Here is a 24,302-nt window from a genome sequence, read left to right as displayed (position 1 = left end):
TTGTAAAAGAAACTAAGAAAAACTTTATTTTTTTCAACATTTTCGGTCTTTTTTCATTTGGTTAGCAAAAAAACATGAAAACCCAGTGGTGATTAAATACCACCAAAAGAAAGCTCTATCTGTCCCCCAAAAAATTGATAAAAATGTCATATGGGTACAGTGTTACATGACCGCGTAATTGTCATTCAAACTATGACAGCGCTGAAAGCTGAAAATTGTCCTGGGCAGGAAGGGGGTGGAAGTGGCCGCTGGCTAAGCAGGTGAAGTCCATGATGTACATCCTGAAACCTCTGCTGTAAAGATACAGATTGCAAAGAAAATACCCCATGAAAAGACGTATTACAACAAAGTATCATCTTTATTGAAGGCACAAGTGATGATTTGTGCAGAGAATTAGTTCTCTGGGTTTACGACTTTCCCCAAGAAGAGAACATTTTTGGTTTCGTGGTCATAAATACTATAGAAGAACTGATGATCAAACGTAATCTGCGGAGGACGCATCATTGGAATGGCCTCCATGACAGTGGCCCCAGCAGCCTCCGACCCCCTCTCATCCACATTGATCTTCACTTTGTGAACAGCCTGAGGAGGAAAAAAAACAAAAACTGTTTTAAATCCATTTTATACCACAAGATGAAATATTTTTGTAAATTTAAACTTCAGATATACAAACCACGTTATAACAATCCTGTGTAATCCTTTAAGATTCGGTTCACATCTATGCAGGTTGCAGTTGATGCGTTTTTGTTGTTTGCTGCATTGGTGGGTTTTTTTGGGGGCTAATAGGAAAAGTGTGACTGTTCCCATTATGAGGGGTTCCCACCATCCCTGTGCTGAGTTCCCGGGTCTGTACACCTGCTGTGCCCATTATGAGGAGTTCCCACCATCCCTGTGCTGAGTTCCCAGGTCTGTACACCCGCTGTGCCCATTATGAGGGGTTCCCACCATCCCTGTGCTGAGTTCCCGGGTCTGTACACCCGCTGTGTCCATTATGAGGGGTTCCCACCATCTCTGTTCTGAGTTCCCGGGTCTGTACACCCGCTGTGCCCATTATGAGGGGTTCCCACCATCCCTGTGCTGAGTTCCCGGGTCTGTACACCTGCTGTGTCCATTATGAGGGGTTCCCACCATCCCTGTGCTGAGTTCCCGGGTCTGTACACCCGCTGTGCCCATTATGAGGTGTTCCCACCATCCCTGTTCTGAGTTCCCGGGTCTGTACACCCGCTGTGCCCATTATGAGGGGTTCCCACCATCCCTGTGCTGAGTTCCCGGGTCTGTACACCCGCTGTGTCCATTATGAGGGGTTCCCACCATCTCTGTTCTGAGTTCCCGGGTCTGTACACCCGCTGTGCCCATTATGAGGGGTTCCCACCATCCCTGTGCTGAGTTCCCGGGTCTGTACACCCGCTGTGCCCATTATGAGGGGTTCCCACCATCCCTGTGCTGAGTTCCCGGGTCTGTACACCTGCTGTGTCCATTATGAGGTGTTCCCACCATCCCTGTTCTGAGTTCCCGGGTCTGTACACCCGCTGTGCCCATTATGAGGGGTTCCCACCATCCCTGTGCTGAGCTAGCAGCCATAATCCCAGTATTTTTTTTTTCAGCTGGCGGCTGGCTTTCTCATGAAAGTGGTCCAAGCAGCCCATTAGCCACTTGATCGCATTCTGATCTGTTTCTCAGGCTTACCGCTTTTACCGGCACACCGAGAAGCAGTCTGAAGGTACGGCCAGCTGGTCACAGATGCTACCAGAGACTAGATCGTCTCTATGACCTTGTCGCACCAGAGCGCCGTCATGACACTTCCTGTCTAGGGCGTCAGTAAACATTTTGTTTAAAGCAAGAATTTTTTTTTTGCTTTTGCTTTTAAAGGCAAAGAAGAGATTTTGGGTTTTTTTTTACCTCCAGATCTCTCTATAAAGTGGACCTGTCATCCTTATTTCTATTACAAGGGATGTTTATATTCTTTATAATAGGAATAAAAGTCATCAAAAAAGCAATATTTCCAGCGCTGGACCTCCTCTGTAACTCTAAACTGGTAACCTGTAAAAGTTTTTTAAACGGTCACCTTTGGAGATTTTTAAGTACCGTAGCCTGTCACCATTCCACGTACTTGCGCAATTTTAAAGTGTGACATGTTAGGTATTTATTTACTCACCATAACATCATCTTTCATATTTCATTAAAAACATTGGGGTATATGTTGTGGGGGGGGGGGGTTTTTATGCATTATATTGTATTTTTTCCCCAAAAAATTGAGTTTGAAAAACCGCTGTGCAAATAACGTGTGACATAAAAAAATTGCAACTTTCGCCATTTTATTCCCTAGGATCTCTGCTAAAAATATATCAATTTTCTAGCAAAAAATACTGATTTAAACTTGTAAACAAAAAGTGCCAGAAAAAGCCTGGTCTTCAGGTAGTTAGTAAGACCCCCTATCTATCCAGGAGTCTCATACGTCTTTTTAATTATTTTACTAATAAATACTCCATAAAGTAGACATAGGACTCGCTCTTACCAGTTTTCAAGTCCTAAAACCTTACCTCTGATTCCTCGCTATAGGGACCATCGCTCACATTGTTTGTTTTCGATGATCCCATTCTTCACCCTCCCCCCAAATTTGTATCCTTTAGGCTCCATTCACACTAGCGCGTTTTTTGATGCATGTTGCATTTTGCAGAAATGCATGGGGAATTTTTTAACATGGGTTCCTATGGAACATGTTCACATCAATGCATTTTTGTACCTCTGCGTTTTTGGAAAGGCTCAGGGACTTTTTTTCATGCAAAATGCAGCGTTTTGCATGTAATAGAATTCAATGGACCAGCATCAAAAACGCAAGTACAGCGCTTTTGCAGCGTTTTTACAGCGTTTTTGACGCGTTTTGCATTTTTGGCGTTTTTTTTTAGACTGTATACAGTCTAAAAAAACTGTAAAAAAAACGCAAAATGCGGCAAAAATACCGCAAAAAACGCTTTTAAAACGCTTTTAAAACGCTGCTCAAAAACGTGGCAAGCATCACAAAAAACACTGCAGAAACGCTCAAAAGCAACATGCATAGGTGTGAATCGAGCCTTAGACCAGGGATATGCAATTAGCGGACCTCCAGCTGTAGCAGAACTACAAGTCCCATGAGGCATAGCAAGACTCTGACAGCCACAAGCATGACACCCAGAGGCATGATGGGACTTGTAGTTTTGCAACAGCGGGAGGTCCGCTAATTGCTTATCCCTGCTTTAGACTATAACTGTAAAAAAAATTAAAAAATAAATAAATAAATAAATAAATAAATTCACCTGTGAAATTTTCAGATCCGGAGCCCCAGTGATTCCAGAAAAATCCGCGCTGTTGGAAAACATATCAACTATTCCCATTTTAGGGAGGACTTTTTTTAGGTCAACATCGCCAGAGACGGTAAACTTGGGGATGCTGAGATCCACGAGGCTGTGGGATGATAAAAGAAACAAGAGGAGGGATGATACCGATACAAACAGTATTTGAAGAATAAGTGCAACAAGTTTTTTCAGGCTATTTTTTTATTTTATTTTCAATGGGTGATCCTGCCAGTAGCATACAACCCCAATTCCAAAAAAAGTTGGGCCGCTGTGTAAAAATCGACATAAAAACAGAATGAAATGATTTTCAAATCTTATAAACCCAGATTTTGTGCACGATAGAAAATAGAAAACATATCAAAAGTTTCAACTAAGAAAATGGACCATTTAACCAGTTGCCGACCGGCCCGCGCCGATATATACGTCGGCAAAGTGGCACGGGTGCGAAAAATCACGTACTCGTACGTCGCCGCGTCACCGGCGGCTAGCGGGCGTGCACGCCTGCCGTGGAAGCGTGCCCGCGTGTACCGTGGACTTGTATGGGTCCCGCGGACTTGTACGTAACATCAGCCGCCGATGGCGCAGCGACGTACGGGTACATGATTTTCCGTATGAGTCCGCGGGAATGCTCCCGCGGCAGGCGCGTGTGCATGCCCACTAGCCGATGTACAGGTACGTGATTTTGCGCACCCGTGCCACTTTGCCCCGCGATCGTGGCATGGGGAGGCAGAACGGGGAGATGCCTATGTAAACAAGCGCTATGAATAAAGTGCAAATACCAATACATATGCTAAAACACAATATAGAGTGACTGCGCAATGTGACAAAACAATGATGGAAAGATATGTAAAACACGGAAAGCGCAAAAATCCAATGGTGAGTGAAAACGCAATGGATAAAACAAAATAAAGTCCACAGAAATTAAAAAGTAGACAGGATAGACTTCTTCCTGTTGAGGTGACACCAAAACAGTGGAAGGGAAAACAGGGGCAGTTGATTGCCCCAGTTGAAGACCTTTAGTGTTGAAACGCATCGGGCTAGCATTTACTGCACCCACATTGCTTTTTATATACCCTTTTATACTTTGTGATCACTTTTATACTTGTAATTTTTGATACATCCCAATAAACCTATTGGTTTGACCTGCACTATTTGGAGCCCTTCTTTTTTCTTATGTTTGGTCCATTGGAGCCTACCAAGGAGCTGTCCTGAGGTATATCCAGTATGATCACACAGTGCTTGTTGGAGTTCGTTGCCAGATAACCGGGGACCCCGCGTCCGATCCATCCCGCCATCTTGCGCACACAGCACCGGATCCAGATCCTTTAGGATCAAAAGCTCTTCTGACCCACTGTCGTAAGACATGTGTGTCCATTCCAGCTGGTAAGAGTATCCATCTACTTATCCTTGAAGAGTTATTTATAGCGACTACAGACAACCTGTTTTCCCTTCCACTGTTTTCATGTTCTAGAGAGCCCACCCCCCCCTACAGTTCGGACACTCCCAGGGAACACACTTAACCCCTTGATCGCCCCCTAGTGTTTAATACCCTTCCCTTCAATACCCTACCCTTCAAAAGCTCTTCTGACCCACTGTCGTAAGACATGTGTCTCCATTCCAGCTGGTAAGAGTATCCATCTACTTATCCTTGAAGAGTTATTTATAGCGACTACAGACAACCTGTTTTCCCTTCCACTGTTTTCATGTTCTAGAGAGCCCACCCCCCCCCCTACAGTTCGGACACTCCCAGGGAACACACTTAACCCCTTGATCGCCCCCTAGTGTTTAATACCCTTGCCTGCCAGTGACATTTACAACAGTAATCCGTTCCTTTTTTATAGCACTGATCGCTGTATAAATGCTAATGGTCCCAAAAAGTGTCAAAAGTGTTCCGATCTGTCCACCGCAATGTCGCAGTCACGATAAAAAAATCGCAGATCGCCGCCGTTGCTGATAAAAAAAAATGTAATGCTAAAAGTGCCATAAATCTAGCCCCTATTTTGTAGACGCAATAACTTTTGTGCAAACCAATCAATATGCGCTTATTGCCAAAAATATGTAGAAGAATACATATCGGCCTAAAGTGAGGAAGAAATTAGGTTTTTTTTATATATTTTTGGGGGATATTTATTATAGAAAAAAATAGAAAATGTTGCTCTTTTTCAAAATGTTCGCTATTTTTGTTTATAGCGCAAAAAATAAAAACCGCAGAGGTGATCAAATACCACCAAAAGAAACCTATATACGTAGGAAAAAAAGGACGTCAGTTTTGTTAGGGTACAACATCGCACGTCCGCGCAAATTGTCAGTTAAAGCGACGCAGTGCCGTATCACAAAAAAGGGCTTGGTCAGGAAGGGGGTAAATCCTTCCGGGGCTGAAGTGGTTAAAAAAAAAAAAACAAAGCTATTTTTCTAAATTGATGGCAGCAACAAGTTTCAAAAAAGTTGGGGTGGGGCCATGTTGAGCACGGTGTAGCATCCCCTCTTCTGTTAGCAACACTCAGTAAACATCTGGGAACTTAGAAGACCAGTTGCTGGAGTTTTGGGAGAGGAATATTGTCTAATTCTTACCTAAAATAACATTCTAACCGCTCAAAAGTCCTGGGTATTCTTTGCTGTATTTTTCTTTCAAGATGCACCAAATATTTTCAATTGGTGAAAGGTTTGGACTGTAGGAAGCCAGTTAAGCCTATGGACTCTTCCACTCGGAAGCCATGCTGGTGTCATAGATGTAGTATGTGGTTTAGCATTGTCTTACTGAAATATACAATGTCTTCCCTGAAACAGACATTGTCTGGATGGGAGCATATGCTAATTCCATACACACCAAAAAAGAATGTCAAATTTTGATTCATCTGACCACAGAACAGTTTTCCACTTTGCAACAGACCAATTTAAATGAGCTTTGGCCCAGAGAACAATTTTCTACTTTGCAACAGAGCATTTTAAATGAGCTTTGACCCAGAGAACAGTTTTCCACTTTGCAACAGACCATTTTAAATGAGCTTTGGCCCTGAGAACAATTTTCTACTTTGCAACAGACCATGTTAAATGAGTTGTGGCCCAGAGAATACTTTTCTACTTTGCAACAGACCATTTTCAATGAGCTTTGGCCCAGAGAACAGTTTTCCACTTTGCAACAGACCATTTTTAAATGAGCTTTTTCCAGAGAACAGTTTCATACTTTGCAACAGACCATTTTCAATGAGTTTTGGCCGGGGGAGGACAATTTTCCACTTTGCAACTGACTATTTTAAATGAGCTTTGGCCCAGAGAACAGTTTCCACTTTGCTACAGACCATTTACAATGAGCTTTGGCCCACAGAAGACGGCTGTGTTTCTGGATCATGTTCAGATATGACTTCTTAAAAACAAAATCTGCTGTGTTAGGTTAAAGCAGTCTACATACAATTTGATCTTATTTCCTTCCACCTTGGGTGACAGGAAAGAAAATTGCTCAACTCCCTTATCAACACAGTCAGTGATAATGGAAGAATGCTTTCGTGTTCTGCCAGCGGGGGAGTGGGAAGCCTTCCCGGCCAGCAGAACACCATAATTACTGCTAGCGGCTGTAGCTGCCAGCAGTAATCGAATGTAAAACATCAGACAGGCTGACTGTACCCAAGTCGATCAATGGATTAATTTGGGTACAATCAGCTTGCCCATAGATGGATCAAATCTGGGCCAGATTTGCTGAACTGGCCAATTTCAATCCATGTATGGCTTAAGTTTACACTTGGGTCTAAACTGCCGCACCTTAAAAGTGATCTTCATATGGATAAGTTTACATAGCTATTTGAGAGAAGGTGCGGAGGTGATATGACACCTCCTCACTGCCTCTTTTAACCCTGTAAATGCTGTACCAATGTGCCACAAACTTGTGCATTGCACGGGGTTGTGGGACATTTTTAGCAAGTCGCTTGAATAGGTCATGTACTGCCCACCAAGTGCGTCAGGAGCAATCATTTTTGCCGCAGACGTGAAGCAAACCATCACAACTGCAGCATGTAGACACCTCCATCATCTGCCTTTGCAGGTTAGGAGGGGGGGCAGTTAGGGCATGCTAAAAATATGGCTCAACTGAACATTTTTAATGCCACCCCAACCATAAGTCTAAATGAACCCTTAAAGGCGAAGTATGGGGAAACGCGCGTATGGCTGTATAGCCAGTTCATTCTGCACTCCTGTGACCCATTTGGGACGCCTGCCTTTCCACGCACATGTACCTTAATGGCATCCCAGTCTTAGTCTGTAGGGTTCAATATTGAGTTGGCCCACCCTTTGCAGCTATAACAGCTTAAACTTTTCTGGGAAGGCTGTCCACAAGGTTTAGGAGTGTCTATGGGAATGTTTGATCATTCTTCCAGAAGCACATTTGTGAGGTCAGGCACTGATGTTGGACGAGAAGGCCTGGCTTGCAGTCTCTGCTCTAATTCATCCCAAAGGTGTTCTATCGGGTTGAGGTCAGGACTCTGTGCAGGCCAGTCATGTTCCTCCACCCCAAACTCACTCATCCATGTCTTTATGGACCTTGTTTTATGCACTGGTCCAAATCATTTGGTGGAGGGGGGATTATGGTTTTGGGGTTGTTTCTCAAGGGTTGGGTTGGGCTTGGCCCCTTAGACCCAGTGAAGGGAACTCTTAAGGCGTCAGCATACCAAGACATTTTGGACAATTTCATGCTCCCAACATTGTTGTTCCAACATGACTGCACACCAGTGCACAAAGCAAGGTCCATAAAGACATGGATGAGTGAGTTTGGGGTGGAGGAACTTGACTGGCCTGGCAAAGGATGGGCCAACTCAATATTGAATCCTACGGACTAAGACGGGGATTCCATTAAAGTTCATGTGAGTGTAAAGGCAGGCGTCCCAATATTTTTGGTAATATAGTGTATATACCACTTCTGATTTTGCACATGGTCACACATTCAATGTAAGGACCCATGTCAATGGGCGTTGGGCTTACGTTAATGGCAAAGTTGACATCAGACATGAACAAGTATGGGTATGCAAAGCCTGTTTGAAGCAAACAAAATTCTGTTGTTACAGGTCCTAATACAGCGATCATTCTCTGTAACGTAACCCTTTGCACCTCCACACAGGTCCCTACAATCACATTTTGACAGCAGACCCATAAGGTGACCCCGCTGCACCAAGTTGCACTTCAGTTGATCATGTTATGCGAATGCGCTTGAATTTCCTAGACCAGGGTTTCCAAACTTTCTAAGCAAAGGGTCCATTTACTGTCCTGCAGGCTTTAGGGGGGCCGGACTGTGGTCAATGGGAGTAGAAAATGCCCCGTCATCAGTGCTCCATCATTGGATTTAAAGGAAGGAATAGTGCCCGATTGTTGGTATCAATGGAAGAATAGAGCCCCAGTGATGGTGTCAGTAGGGGGAATAGTGCCCCAAGAGCCAGATAGAGGCAAGCAAAGGGCCACATCCTGCCCCCCCGGGCCGCAGTTTGGAGACCAGTGTCCTAAACAACTACAATATCAAAATACAAATGCCAATCAATAGCACCCATGTGTGTGTAGTCAATTGTAGACAAGATGTCTACTAAGCATCATTTTAAAGAAAAAGTGCTCTTACGTTCTCTGACAATGACTTTTAAATTTCCTCACTATGTCGGATTGATGTGATTCTACTTCCTTCATTTTGCCTTCTTTGGGTAGGATGAATAAGGCGGAGGCGTTCCCTTTGTAAGGCACAGATACAAGGGTGGCTTCATCCAATTCTGCTACCTTGTAAAAACCAGTCTTTGACATGAAAGGCACCTTCACCGTAAGATTCTTATTCACGTGAAAATCTCCTTCTTTGGTAAATTTCTCATCAAAAGGTTTTTCCCACTTCCCTAAGAATGAATGATCAAAAAAAAAAGTTAAAGTGGTTCTAAAGCTTTTTTTTAGTATTAAAATACCAAACATATATATACAGTGGGGACGGAAAGTATTCAGACCCCCTTACATTTTTGACAGAAAAACACAGAATGGTTGACATTTTTGCAGATTTATTAAAAAATAAAAACTGAAATATCACATGGTCCTAAGTATTCAGACCCTTTGCTGTGGACACTCATATATATAACTCAGGTGCTGTCCATTTCTTTTGATCATCCTTGAGATGGTTCTACACCTTCATTTGAGTCCAGCTGTGTTTGATTATACTGATTAGACTTGATTAGGAAAGCCACACACCTGTCTATATAAGACCTTACAGCTCACAGTGCATGTCAGAGCAAATGAGAATCATGAGGTCAAAGGAACTGCCTGAAGAGCTCAGAGACAGAATTGTGGCAAGGCACAGATCTGGCCAAGGTTACAAAAAAATTCTGCTGCACTTAAGGTTCCTAAGAGGACATTGGCCTCCATAATCCTTAAATGGAAGACGTTTGGGATGACCAGAACCCTTCCTAGAGCTGCCCGTCCGGCCAAACTGAGCTATCGGGGGAGAAGAGCCTTGGTGAGAGAGGTAAAAAAGATCACTGTGGCTGAGCTCCAGAGATGCAGTCGGGAGATGGGAGAAAGTTGTAGAAAGTCAACCATCACTGCAGCCCTCCACCAGTCGGGGCTTTATGGCAGAGTGGACCGACGGAAGCCTCTCCTCAGTGCAAGACACATGAAAGCCTGCATGGAGTTTGCTGAAAAACACCTGAAGGACTCCAAGATGGTGAGAAATAAGATTCTCTGGTCTGATGAGACCAAGATAGAACTTTTTGGCCTTAATTCTAAGAGGTATGTGTGGAGAAAACCAGGCAATGCTCATCACCTGTCCAATACAGTCCCAACAGTGAAGCATGGTGGTGGCAGCATCATGCTGTGGGGGTGTTTTTCAGCTGCAGGGACAGGACAACTGGTTGCAATCGAGGGAAAGATGAATGCGGCCAAGTACAGGGATATCCTGGATGAAAACCTTCTCCAGAGTGCTCAGGACCTCAGACTGGGCTGAAGGTTTACCTTCCAACAAGACAATGACCCTAAGCATACAGCTAAAATAACGAAGGAGTGGCTTCACAACAACTCTGTGACTGTTCTTGAATGGCTCAGCCAGAGCCCTGACTTAAACCCAATTGAGCATCTCTGGAGAGACCTAAAAACGGCTGTCCACCAACGTTTACCATCCAACCTGACAGAACTGGAGAGGATCTGCAAGGAGGAATGGCAGAGGATCCCCAAATCCAGGTGTGAAAAACTTGTTGCATCTTTACCAAAAAGATTCATGTCTGTATTAGATCAAAAGGGGCTTCTACTAAATACTGAGCAAAGGGTCTGAATACTTAGGACCATGTGATATTTCAGTTTTTCTTTTTTAATAAATCTGCAAAAATGTCAACAATTCTGTGTTTTTCTGTCAATATGGGGTGCTGTGTGTACAATATGGGGTGCTGTGTGTACAATATGGGGGGCTGTGTGTACATTAATGAGGAAAAAAATGAACTTAAATGATTTTAGCAAATGGCTGCAATATAACAAAGAGTGAAAAATTTAAGGGGGTCTAAATACTTTTCGTTCCCACTGTACATACTAGACATATGCAATTAGTTTAGTTCCAAATTCATTTTGTTTATTCAAATTCGTTCATTTGGAAATATTCTAATTAACGAAAACCCATTTAACTAATTTTTCAGAAAATCCGTAAATTTGAAAATGAGTAAATTTGTAAATTGGAAAATTTGAAAATCCGAAAAAAAGAATGAAAATCCGAAAATTCTAAAGAAAGAAAATCTGAAAATGAACTCATAATAATAACTATTACTAACTATTAAATTATAGGTATTGGAATTTCCTTTCAAATTTGGCTGTTAGTGAACGTAACAAATACAAATTTATCCAAAGTTACGAATTATCCGAAATAACGAATGCCGCATCTAAACAAATGGAATATAACAAATTAACCACTTGACAACTGGGCACCTAAACCCCCCCTCCTAACCAGACCAATTTTCAGCTTTCGGTGCTCTCACATTTTGAATGACAATTACTCAGTCATGCAACACTGTACCCATATGAAATTTTTGTCCTTTTTTTCACACAAATAGAGCTTTCTTTTGGTGGTATTTAATCACCGCTGGTTTTTTTATTTTTTGTGCTATAAAAGAAAAAAGACTGAAAATTCGGTAAAAAAATAAAATTTTCTTTGTTTCTGTTATAAAATTTAGCAAATTTAGTAATTTTTCTTCGTAAATTTTGGCCACAATTTATACTGCTACATATCTTTGGTAAAAATAAGTACAAATCGGTATAAATTATTTGGTCTTTGGGAAAGTTATAGAGTCCAAAAGCTATGGTGCCAATATTTGAAAATTGATCACACCTGAATTACTGACGGCCTATCTATATTCTTGAGACCCTAACATGCCAGAAAAGTACAAATACCCCCCAAATGACCCCTTTTTGGAAAGAAGACATTCCAAGGTATTTAGTAAGAGGCATGGTGAGTTTTTTGAAGTTGTCATTTTTTTCCCACGATTCTTTGCAAAATCAAGATTTTTTTTTTCTTTTTTTTTTTTTCCACAAAATTGTCATATTAGCAGGTTATTTCTCACACACCGCATATGCATACCACAAATTACACCCCAAAACACATTCTGCTATTACTCCCGAGTATGGCGATACCACATGTGTGAGACTTTTACATAGCGTGGCCACATACAGAGGCCCAACATGCAGGGAGCACCTTCAGGCGTTCTGGAGTGCCCAGGCAAATTCTGACATTTCTCTCCTACATGTAAAAATCATCATTTATTTGCTAGAAAATTACATAGAACCCCAAAACATTATATATGTTTTTTAGCAAAGACCCTAGAGAATACAATGGCGGTTGTTGCAACTTTTTATCTTGCACGGTATTTGCGCAGCAATTTTTTGAATGCTTTTTTTGGGGAAAAAAAACAGTTCTGTGCTTTAAAAAAAAACAAAAATAGTAAAGTTAGCCCAATGTTTTTGCATAATGTGAAAGATGAAGTTACACCGAGTAAATAGATACCTAACATGTCACCCTTCAAAATCGCACACGCTCGTGGAATGGCGCCAAACGTCGCTACTTAAAAATCCCCATAGGCGACGCTTTAAAATTTTTTACTGGTTACATGTTTTAAGTTACAGAGGAGGTCTAGGGCCAAAATTATTGCTCTCACTCTGACGTTCGCACCGATACCTCACATGTGGTTTGAACACCGTTTTCATATGTGGGCGGGACTTACGTGTGCATTCGCTTCTGCATGCGAGCACACGGACAGGGGCGCTTTAAAAATTTTTATTTTTTTTATTGTTCATATTACTTTATTTATTATAGTTTGACGCTTTTTTCCCCAAAAAAAATTTTTTGATCACTTTTATTCCTATTACAAGGAATGTAAACATCCTTGTAATAGGAATATGGCATGACAGGTCCTCTTTACAGTGAGATATGGGGTCAATAAGACCCCACATCTCACCTCTAGGCTGGGAAGCCTGAAATAAAAAAAAAAAAAAAACGATCCTGGCTTTGATCGTAGCGGTGAGACGGTAGAAGCACTGGAGGGCGGCGGGAAGGGGGAGAGGTTCCCTCTCGCCTCCCATAAGAACGATCAAGCAGTGGAACAGCCGCTATGATCATTCTTATGGTGTAGGGAATCGCCGGCTGAAAAAGCTGATATCTGAATGATACCTGTAGCTGCACCCATCATTCAGATATCCCCGCACAAAGTCAAGGACGTCGTATGACGGCCGGCGGGCCGGAAGTGGTTAAAACACATTTTTTTTTAACACAAAGTTGTCCATTTATACAATATTTCTAACACGTAGCATGTACATACCAAAAATGACACCCCAAAATAGATTCTCCTCCTCCTCCTGAGTACAGCGATACCACATGTGTGAGACTTCCACAGCCTGGCCACATACAGAGGCCGAGTACAGCTGAATATGGCCGAGCATGGCTGAGCATGGTTGGGTATGGCTGCGCAGGGTATCGCCGAGTATGACTGGGTATGGCTGGGTATTGCAGAGTATGACTGGGTATGACTGGATATTGCAGGGTATTGCGGAGTATTGCAGAGTATTGTGGGGTGTTGCAGAGTATTGCGGAGTATTGCAGAGTATTGTGGGGTGTTGCAGAGTATTGCGGGGTGTTGCAGAGTATTGCGGGGTGTTGCGGAGTAGTACAGAGTATTGCAGAGTATTGTGGGGTGTTGCGGAGTAGTACAGAGTATTGCAGAGTATTGCGGGGTGTTGCGGAGTATTGCAGAGTATTGCGGGATGTTGCAGAGTATTGCGGGGTGTTGCGGAGTAGTGCAGAGCATTGCAGAGTATTGCGGGGTGTTGCGGAGTAGTGCAGAGTATTGCGGGGTGTTGCGGAGTATTGCAGAGTATTGCGGGGTGTTGCGGAGTAGTGCAGAGTATTGCGGGGTGTTGCGGAGTATTGCAGAGTATTGCGGGGTGTTGCGGAGTAGTGCAGAGTATTGCGGGGTATTGAAGAGTATTGCGGGGTATTGCAGAATATTGTGGGGTGTTGCAGAGTATTGTGGGGTATTGCAGAGTATTGCAGAGTATTGTGGGGTGTTGCGGAGTAGTGCAGAGTATTGCAGAGCATTGTGGGTTTTGCAGAGTATTGTGGGGTATTGCAGAGTATTGCAGAGCATTGTGGGGTGTTGCGGAATAGTGCAGAGTATTGCAGAGCATTGTGGGTTTTGCAGAGTATTGAGGGGGAATGCAGAGTATTGTGGGGTATTGTGGGGTATGGCAGAGTATTGTGGGGTATTGTGGGGTATGGCAGAGTATTGTGGGGTATTGCGTGGTATTGTGGGGTATGGCAGAGCATTGCAGGGTATTATATTATGGAGGGATGGCTGAGCATGGAGGGATGGATGGATGGATGTGACTGTATTTGTCACAGAGCAGCGTTGTGGGCACTACAGATGCAGCCCACAACGCTGCTACTATCCGATCCCTCCCCCGCTCCTCCCCCTCTGTACCGATCGGATCGGAGCGATCACATGGTAAACGGCCGTGATTAGCGGCTGTTGACCGTGATGCGCCGGGTCCTCTGGACCCGGCGGTCACGGAAGTTCTCGGGTGCGCGCCCCAGGGGGCGCGCGAGAGGAGTATTCTGGGGGGACGTCCCAGGGACGTCCACCCAGGATAACCCGACCGCGCTGTGGCCATCTTTCGGCTATGGCCCGGTCGGCATGTGGTTAATAATAATAAATAATAACAATAATAATAAAAAGGTTTCATTATTATTATTATTTATTATTATTAATTTGTTATGTTCCATCCATTTAGATGCGGCATTCGTTATTTCTGATAATTCGTAACTTCGGATAAGGTCGTATTTGTTATGTTCATACACAGCCAAATTTGAAAGGAAATTCCAATGCCTATAATTTAATAGTTATTTATTATTAGTTAGTTATTATTTCAGATTTTCGAATTTTCGGATTTTCAAATTTCCGCATTTCCGAATTTCCGATTATCGCATCTAAACGCATTGAACATAACAAATTCGAATTTTTCCGAAGTTACGAATTTATTCGAAATAACGAATTTCGATCATAATGAATGACCCAAGAAAGAAAAACAAACAAAAACGAATTAAACGAAAACAAACACAATTTTTGGCAGTGCACATGTCTAATACTTACCTGCTCTGTGTAATGGTTTTGCACAGAGCAGCACAGAGCATCCTCCTCTTCTGGGGTCCCCCCGCCGGTGCGCCAGGCCCCTCCTTTTCGCTGGGTGCCCCCCAGAAAGCCCTTTTCGATGATGGGGGGGCCCCTTGCGTGGTCACTCCTGAGCCTCGCTGCTGCGTCCATTGACACAGACTTGGCCCCGCCCCTCTGGTTCTGTGTGACAGGATTTGATTGACAGCAGCCAATGGCTATCAATCTATCCAATGAGGAGGAAGACAGCGGCTAGAGCCGCTGCGCTCGTGCACATCGCTGGATCGCAGGACCCGTAGTGCAGCCCAGAAACAATTGTGTGCATTTTGCTTTTTTTTTAAATGCTACCTAAATCACACTGACACTGATTTAAAAAAAAATCCTGTCCAAAAAAAATACTGACCCTGACCTTTGACCTTGAAATTTGCCCCTGACCCAAACACTAACCCTGGCACTGACCTAGATCAAACCTTCATCTAGGTATTTTTTATATTTAATTTAATTTTCTTTAATTTTTTTTTTCTTTTTCTTCACACACTTTTTTTTCTATCTCTGCAAGAACAGAGAATGATACAATGTATCTCTCTCTTCCATTCACAGAGACAGAGAACACGTGGAGGGGGGGGGTTCCCAGTGACTGATCACTGTGATAGCCAGTCAGAAAGAGGTCAGGTGACCCGGAATCGACCGTTCCGGGTCCCGGTTATTAGAACAGTATATATATATATATACTACGGCCGGTCGGCAAGTGGTTAAGGGGTCCATTGCTCTCTATTCTACATCCCCAAGGCAATCCTTCCAGTAATACAGAATTCATATTCAAAGCCACCCTGAAAGATATCATTTACATCTATTTAACCACTTGCTGAACATCCACAGTACATTTCCTGGCGGCGGCCGACACGGGCAGGCCAGATCACTTTTTTGTAAGTGATTTAGCCTGTTTCGGGTTAGGGACTTGCTGCACGCCACACCCGTGACCGATGTGTCCACTTTACACAGCAGATTGTGGATACAGATAATCACATAATCACAATGTAAACAAAGTTGTTATGAATAAATGTCATTCATAAAAGTTGTATTTTTTTGCTGGGATTGGCCAACCGCTATCACATGGTACCTGGGCCAATCACAGCACCCTGTACCATGTGATTAGCTGTAGCCAATCACAGATCACTAGCAATCGCAATTGTCAGTTAACGCGACGCAGTGTCGTATCGCCAAAAAAAAAAATGGCTTGGTCATTAAGGGGGTAAATGTTTCCACTAAGTGATTAAGGTAACTTGTTCATGACAGTTGAGAACATTGCTGTTACAATGATTATCAATCGTACAGTGTCGTACAGTGATACTATAGTGAGAAGAATGTGTAAAAAAAAGAAAAGAAAATGATAATAAAACAATTTAAAAAAATATTAAAAAATTGAAAAACAAATTGTTTATTTATTTATTTATTTATTTTTAACATAGCGCCACCAGTCAGTGTCCCTGATTACCGCCACACCAGTCACATGATGCTGTACTGCACTGTTGACAGTATGTAAAAAAAAAAACAAAAAAAAAAACAATTTTGAACATTTTTTTATTTAATTTCTTCATTTTCCAAAAAATGTGGACAAAACAATTGCAACTTCAAAAAACTCGCCATGCCTCTGACTGTTTATTTTCCAAAAAGGGGTCATTTGGAGGGTATTTGTACTGTTCCCGTTTTTTTTAGGGGCCTCAAGAAATGAGATCGGCCGTCAGTACTTTGGGACTGATTAACTTTCAAATATATCCCATTTTTTGTGGACTCTATAACTTTCACACAAACTAATTGATATACACTTATTGGGATCCTTTTTTTTTTTTTTTTTTTTTTTTTTTTTTTTTTTTTTTACCAAAGACATGTAGCAGAATACATTTTGGCCTAAATTTATGAAGAAATTTGAATTTATTGGATATGTTTTATAACAGAAAGTAGAAAAAAAAATAATATATATATATATATATATATATATATATATATATATATATATATATATATATATATATATATATATATTTTTTAATAACAATTCAATTGGTAATCAAATATCACCAAAGGAAAGCTCTATTTGTGTGATTAAAATTCTATAAATGTATTTGTGCATTGCTGCATGACGACACGATTGCCATTTAAAGGAACGCAGTGCTGAATAGCAAAAAAATGGCCTGGTCATGAAGGGGTTTAACCGTCCGGAGCTGATGTGGTTAATTTTCAGATATAACACTTTGACTTACCTCTGAAATAAATGAAGTTAACAAAAATTAAAGCTGCGTCCTTGTTTACACTGCTCAGCACATCGACGATCTTCCCGTTCGTGTTCTTCTCAACGTAGTCGTTGATTTGTTTCTTGGCTTCTTCATTTTCCTCAAAGTTTACAACGAAGGCTTCGGACCGGAGGCTTTTAGCTTTGTTGAGGAAGTCCTCCTTGATTTTCCATGCTTGGCTCACAAAAAGGCCATTTCCACTATCGAGATGCAGCTCTCTGTCATCATCATTTAACATTTCCTGAAGATCGTGGAAACCATCATCGAATTCTTTTTTGGGAGTCTCAGAAATGTTAAAGCCAATGCCTTCTATGATCTGGTCATGGGTTTTGCCCTTGGCACCGAGGGACAGAAAGGCCAATGATACAGATATACTTACTGGGGAAATGACGATGTTCTCTTCTGGATGGTCAGCGACTATTTCGCTAAAGAGGTCAAATGCAAATTTTTTATTGCCAGCTGATATTTTGTTGATGGACAAAATTTTATCGGCATGGTTATGGTGCTTGTGGTCATGGTGGTGGTCATGGTGGTGGTCATGGTGATCTCCTTTCTTCTTATGGTCATGTTTGTGATCATGTTTCTTCCCCTCGTGGTCGGCAAAGACCACCAAACACAGCAGAGCCACACTGAAACCAAGGTACAATAGGACCCTCATTTTCCTTAAAAAAGAACAAACAAATTTAAATAGTAATTTCACACCTTAATTATTGTAGTTACAGGGGAACTTAATAGAGTTTAAGGTCATAATCATAATATAACATGGTGGAGGATTCTTGCAAGTTTGGGGCTGCATTTTTTTTACAAATGGAGTTGGAGATTTGGTCAGGATCAATGGTGTCCTCAATGCTGAGATATCCAGGCAGATACTTCTTGTCATGAACAGGTGTGGCCAGAGCTGCGTGGACAGCAACAGGGGAAACCAAACGCATGTAAAGTGAAATAGTGTAATTTATTAAGGTAAGTGAAATATAAATTCAAACACCTCCAATACAACACAGTGCACAACAATCCAACTACCAGACAGAGACCCACAAATAACAACAGTAAACAGGTATATACAATAGATGGGAAATAGCAAAATCGTAAGCGTAGCCAAGCCAGGGTCATCAACGGGAGATCAACAGATGGGGCAAGAAGCAAACAGGACAGGGAGAAGGTGGACGGGGTCAGGCTGCAGGGCAAGGGTACAAAGTAACAGGGTCACAGGAGGGACAGGTTCAGGTTCCAGGTTCTGGGTCAGGGATCACAGGTCAGGGCGCAAGGACAATACCAAGGCAAGTGTGTGAGTGCTTGCCGGGTATTAATACACATCTCCTGCAATCAGCCTCAGGTGATGCCTGATCGCAGGAGATAATGTCGGCTCCACATTGCCAGGAGACACCCGCTGGTGGACGCCAGTACTGCGGCCCAAGGATCAGACAGTGCCACCAGCAGGTGAAGCCTTTCCTGACAGTTCCAGACTGCCAGGAGACACCCGCTGGTGGACACCAGTACTGCAAGCCAAAGGTCTGACAGCGCCACCAGCAGGTGGAACCTTTCCTGACACTTCTCCATCATGCCATATCATCAGGGAGGTGTGTGATTGGCCCCAAATTAATTCTGCAGCAGGACAACTATCCCAAACATACAGCCAATGTCATTAAGAACTATCTTCAGAACCAGGCATCCTGAAAGTGATGGTTTGGCTCCCACACCCTGATGGTTTGGCCCTGATCTCAGCATCATGGAGTCTGTCTGGAATCACATGAACAGACAGAAGGATTTGAGGCAGCTGACATCTACAGAAGATCTGTGCTTCGGTCTCCAAGATGTACATAGAACAACCTACCTGCCGAGATCCTTCAAAAACAGTGTGCAAGTCTACTTAGAAGAATGTTTGACCATTCTTCCAGAAGCGCATTTGTGAGGTCAGGCACTGATGTTGGACAAGAAGGCCTGGCTCGCAGTCTCCGTCCCAAAGGTGTTCTATCGGGTTGAGGTCAGGACTCTGTGCAGGCCAGTCACGTTCCTCCACCTCAAACTCGCTCATCCATGTCTTTATGGACCTTGCTTTGTGCACTAGTGCACAGTCATGTTGGAACATGAAGGGCCAACCCCAAACTGTTTTCATAAAGTTGGGAGCATGAAATTGTCCAAAATGTCTTGGTATGCTCACGCCTTAAGAGTTCCCTTCACTAGAACTAAGGGGCCAAGCCCAACCCCTGAGGAACAACCCCACACCATAATCCCCCCTCCACCAAATGATTTGGACCAGTGCACAAAGCAAAGTCCATAAAGACATGGATGAGCGAGTTAGGGTGGAGGAACTTGACTGGCCTGCACAGAGTCCAGACCTCAACCTGATAGAACATCTTTGGGATGAATTAGAGCAGGGACTGCGAGCCAAGCCTTCTCGTCCAACATCAGTGCCTGACCTCACACATGCACTTCTGGAAGAATGGTCAAACATTCCCATAGACACCCTCCTAAACCTTGTGGACGGCCTTCCCAGAAGAGTTGAAGCTGTTATAGCTGCAAAGGGTGGGCCAACTCAATGTTGAGGTCTGAAGATTTCAAGGAACAGCGTAGCCACCAGCACACTGGACACCTGTCAAAGTATTGTCCCTGGTGCTGATTTAAAGGGTTTTTTCACAAAGAAAAAAAAATGTAAAGGTGAACTAACACACAACATCTTCCCCGCCTGCTGAGTGTACAATATGCCATCCCCATGTTCTGCCACCCTTTTCAACCACGCCCTTTAAATTCTTACTACAAAGTGCCGAAATCTCTGTAACGGCATAATATGAATAATTGCAAGTGCTCACTGGCCAGCACTAGTCATGTGACCAAGCTGACCAGTTAGAATTCTTCTGAGGCTCTTTTCTTCTGGTACGGCATCCCAAAATGCAGAAGAGTTTTTCAGTGATCAACACGGTCATGTGGCCAGAGCTGACTAATGAACACTCCCCATTGTTAGCAATATGCTGCCATACGGCCTCCAGCACTGTTTAAGGAAAATCTAAAAATTGCTGGTACTGGAGGGCATTGGAAGATGGGAATCACATAAGGTAGATTCCGTGAGGACTGGAGAGGTGGGGAGGTTGTTGTGAGGTAGCTCACCCTTTTCATTATTTTTGGTAAGGGGAACTACCATAGTTGAACATATGTGAAAATATTTATGGGAACAGAAGGCAGGAGGACCTAGGACATAGAATCCAGATCCCCCCACCCAAGTCATCCTGTGGATGATTTCATTCAGTGGTGCCAAAATCTACATTTTATTTTGGGGAACTGACCCTTTAGGCCAGGGGTCTCCAAACTGCGGCCCGAGGGCTATATGTGGACCTTTGCTATCCTTTATATGGCGCTTGAGGTACTATTCTTCCAAATTATATGAGACACTATTCCTCCCACTGACACCAATGATGGGACACTATTCCTCCCAATGATGGGGCACTATTCCTCCCACTGATACCAATGATGGGGCAATATTCCACCCACTGACACCAATGATGGGGCAATATTCCACCCACTGACACCAATGATGGGGCACTATTCCACCCACTTACAGCAATGATGGGGCACTATTCCTCCCACTGACACCAATGATGGGGTACTATTCCTCCCACTGACACCAATGATGGGGCACTATTTCTTACACTCATACCAATGATGGGGTACTATTCCTCCCATTGACACCAATGATGGGGCACTATTCCTCCCATTGATACTAACAATGGGGTACTATTTCTTCCACTTATAGGAATGATGGGGTACTATTCCTCCCACTGATACCAATGATGGGGCACTATTCCTCCCACTGATACCAATGATAGGGCACTATTCCTGCCAACAATGGGACACTATTTCTTCCACTCATACCAATGATGGGGCACGATTCTTCCCACTGATACCAACAATGGGGCACTATTTCTTCCACTCATATGAATGATGGGGTACTATTCCTCCCACTAATACCCATGATGGGGCACTATTCCTCCCACTGACACCAACAATGCAGCACTATTCCTTCCACTCATATCAATGATGGGGCAATATTCCTCCCACTGACACCAATGGTGGGGCAATATTCCTCCCACTGACACCAATGATGGAGCACTATTCCTCCCACTGATACCAATGATGGGGCACTATTCCTCCCACGCATACTAATGATGAGGCACTATTCCTCCCACTGACACCAATGATGGGGCACTTTTCCTACTCCTACTGACCATCAACAGTGAAGCCAAGTCTGCCCTCATTGATGCTGGGCCCAGGACATTCTCTATCCCCAATGGCCACAATCCAGCCCCCCCAAAGTCTGAAGGACAGAAAACTGGACCTTTTTTTGAAAGGTTTGGAGACCCCCGTTTTAGGCCTTTTTTACACTGAGCGTTTAGCCTGGGGCATGAGATCCCGTCACTTTGGTGAGGGTGCAACGCACTGGTGCACCGTCCAGCTTGTGACGTCTCTCATATCCACTGCACCCCCCTCAGTTACATTTTCTGAATTTAGCCATAAATGTTCCAGGGGTGGCCAAACAAAGGAAACAAAATAAGAAAAAAGGAACACATTTTGTAAATTCTGAGGCTTGGTGCTGCCCCATCTGCCCCATCTGTCCCATCTGCCCCAGGCAATGGCCCATAAGGACCAATATGGTAAAAAAAAAAAATCACTAGATATTTGCTGTAAATCTACTTTTTTTTAAAGAATCTGAATAATTATCAAATCATGTATACTCACTACAGAGTCCTGAGATCCACCGAGAGAACACCAAAAATCTTATGGACTGACTGACCACTTATATAGAACATCATGTGTCCACACTTTGGTGCGAGCCAAGATCTCTCTAACCATTAACCGGGTAACCTCACCACTCTGGGTTCACACGTGGGAGAGCAAATATTGGCTGATTACATCTATTTGCCTGCACCATGTGCCCAATGATGATGTTCCTGGACTCATCGCTTTAGAACGGTCCTTCTCAACCTCGTTACCCCAGTGGAAAGCTTGACATTTTTTCAGGTCTTGGGGAACCCTCGCTAAAACCAATTCATTAGAGTCAGTGGTAAAATACCCCTCACGTTGGTGGCTAGTGGACACGTTGGTGTCCACCCTGACAGTGGTGGACAGAATGCCACACATCTAAAAGGATTATTGGCATCATGCATCTGGCTCTGCTAAGTGGCATCAGAACTTTGCAGGCACCATCAAATGGCACACAACTCAAGGAACCCCTAACAACCTCTGGGGCAACTCTGGCTGAGAACAGCTGCCTTAGGCCTGTTTCACACAGGCTTCAGCTTTCATAGGAACAGTGTGAACAGCAAGCTTTCACAAAGCGTTTGCAGAACTCTCAGCAAGCTTTGTTGAAGCTTTTAAAGTACCATTCAGCTCCAGTTTGTAAATGCTGAACACAGATTTTAATGGGAGTGCTGATAGTGCCCCCATTATACCCGCACAATCCCACACATACTGCCCACCTATTATATCTTCCAAAATCCTCTTCTATGCATATTACCTGAAAGCCTCCACCATCCTCTCCTGTATATACTGCCCCCTGTCATATCCTATGCACTCCTCTCCTGTATATAGTGCTCACTGTCATATTCTATGCACTCCTCTCCTGTATATACTGCCCACTGTCATATCCTATACGCCCCTCTCCTGTATATAGTGCTCACTTTCATATACTATGCACTCCTCTCCTGTATATACTGCTCACTGTCATACCCTATGCACTCCTCTCCTGTATATACTGCTCACTGTCATATCCTATGCACTCCTCTCCTGTATATAGTGCTCACTTTCATATACTATGCACTCCTCTCCTATACATACTGCCCACTGTCATACCCTCCACACTCCTCGCCTATACATACTGCCCACTGTCATACCCTCCACACTCCTCTCCTGCATATATTGCCAACTGTCATACCCTCCACACTCCTCTTCTGTACATAATGCCTACTGTCATACCCTCCACACTCCTCGCCTATACATACTGCCCACTGTCATACCCTCCACACTCCTCTCCTGCATATATTGCCAACTGTCATACCCTCCACACTCCTCTCCTGTACATAATGCCTACTGTCATACCCTCCACACTCCTCTCCTGCACATATTGTCTACTGTCATACCCTCTACACTCCTCTCCTGTACATAGTGCCCACTGTTATACCCTCCACACTCCTCTCCTCTACATACTGCCCACTGTCATACCCTTCACACTCCTCTCCTGTACATACTGTCCACTGTCATACCCTCCACACTCCTCTCCTGTACATACTGCCTATGGTCATACCCTCCACACTCCTCTCCTGTACATACTGCCCACTGTCATACCCTCCACACTCCTCTCCTGTACACACTGCCCACTGTCATACCCTCCACACTCCTCTCCTGTACATACTGCCCACTGTCATACCCTGCACACTCCTCTCCTGTATATACTGCCCACTGTCATACCCTCCACACTCCTCACCTGCACATATTTCCCACTGGCATACCCTCCACACTCCTCTCATGTGTATACTGCCCACTGTCATACCATTCACACTCCTCTCCTGTACATACTGTCCACTGTCATACCCTCCACACTCCTCTCCTGTACACACTGCTCACTGTCATACCCTCCACACTCCTCTCCTGTACACACTGCCCACTGTCATACCCTCCACACTCCTCTCCTATACATACTGCCCACTGTCATACCCTCCACACTCCTCTCCTGCATATATTGCCAACTGTCATACCCTCCACACTCCTCTCCTGTACATAATGCCTACTGTCATACCCTCCACACTCCTCTCCTGCACATATTGTCTACTGTCATACCCTCTACACTCCTCTCCTGTACATAGTGCCCACTGTTATACCCTCCACACTCCTCTCCTCTACATACTGCCCACTGTCATACCCTTCACACTCCTCTCCTGTACATACTGCCCACTGTCATACCCTCCACACTCCTCTCCTGTACGTACTGCCCACTGTCATACCCTCCACACTCCTCTCCTGTATATACTGTCCACTGTCATACCCTCCAC

The 24,302-nt window shown here is 43.7% G+C and overlaps 1 protein-coding gene across 1 annotated transcript; it reads right to left on the bottom strand.

Annotated features, from left to right (window-relative positions):
- Window positions 1–339: 339 nt before the first annotated feature.
- On the bottom strand, window positions 340–22,141 carry LOC141117362 (alpha-1-antitrypsin-like). The gene is made up of 5 exons (XM_073610194.1): window positions 21,994–22,141; window positions 17,236–17,927; window positions 8,926–9,187; window positions 3,294–3,441; window positions 340–582 (listed from the first exon to the last, which is right to left on the bottom strand). The coding sequence occupies exons 2-5, from the start codon at window positions 17,921–17,923 to the stop codon at window positions 394–396; spliced, it is 1,287 nt and encodes a 428-aa protein (XP_073466295.1). The 5' UTR covers window positions 17,924–17,927; window positions 21,994–22,141; the 3' UTR covers window positions 340–393.
- Window positions 22,142–24,302: the final 2,161 nt, after the last annotated feature.

Source organism: Aquarana catesbeiana, linkage group LG13, assembly GCF_042186555.1.
Source record: "Aquarana catesbeiana isolate 2022-GZ linkage group LG13, ASM4218655v1, whole genome shotgun sequence".
Classification (NCBI taxonomy): Eukaryota; Metazoa; Chordata; class Amphibia; order Anura; family Ranidae; genus Aquarana; species Aquarana catesbeiana.
Note: the sequence above shows the minus strand (reverse complement) of the source record. Positions and strands in the feature narration are given on the sequence as shown.

What these genes read in the sequence shown, in the direction of transcription:
- LOC141117362 (XM_073610194.1), bottom strand. Translation starts at nt 17,923, where the DNA reads ATGAGGGTCCTATTGTACCTTGGTTTCAGTGTGGCTCTGCTGTGTTTG. An exon ending in AAAAGTCATTGTCAGAGAAC is followed by an intron (nt 3,442 to 8,925) that starts GTAAGAGCACTT and finishes ATCATCCCACAG; the next exon opens with CCTCGTGGATCTCAGCATCC. An exon ending in CGGATCTGAAAATTTCACAG is followed by an intron (nt 583 to 3,293) that starts GTGAATTTATTT and finishes TTTCCTCCTCAG; the next exon opens with GCTGTTCACAAAGTGAAGAT.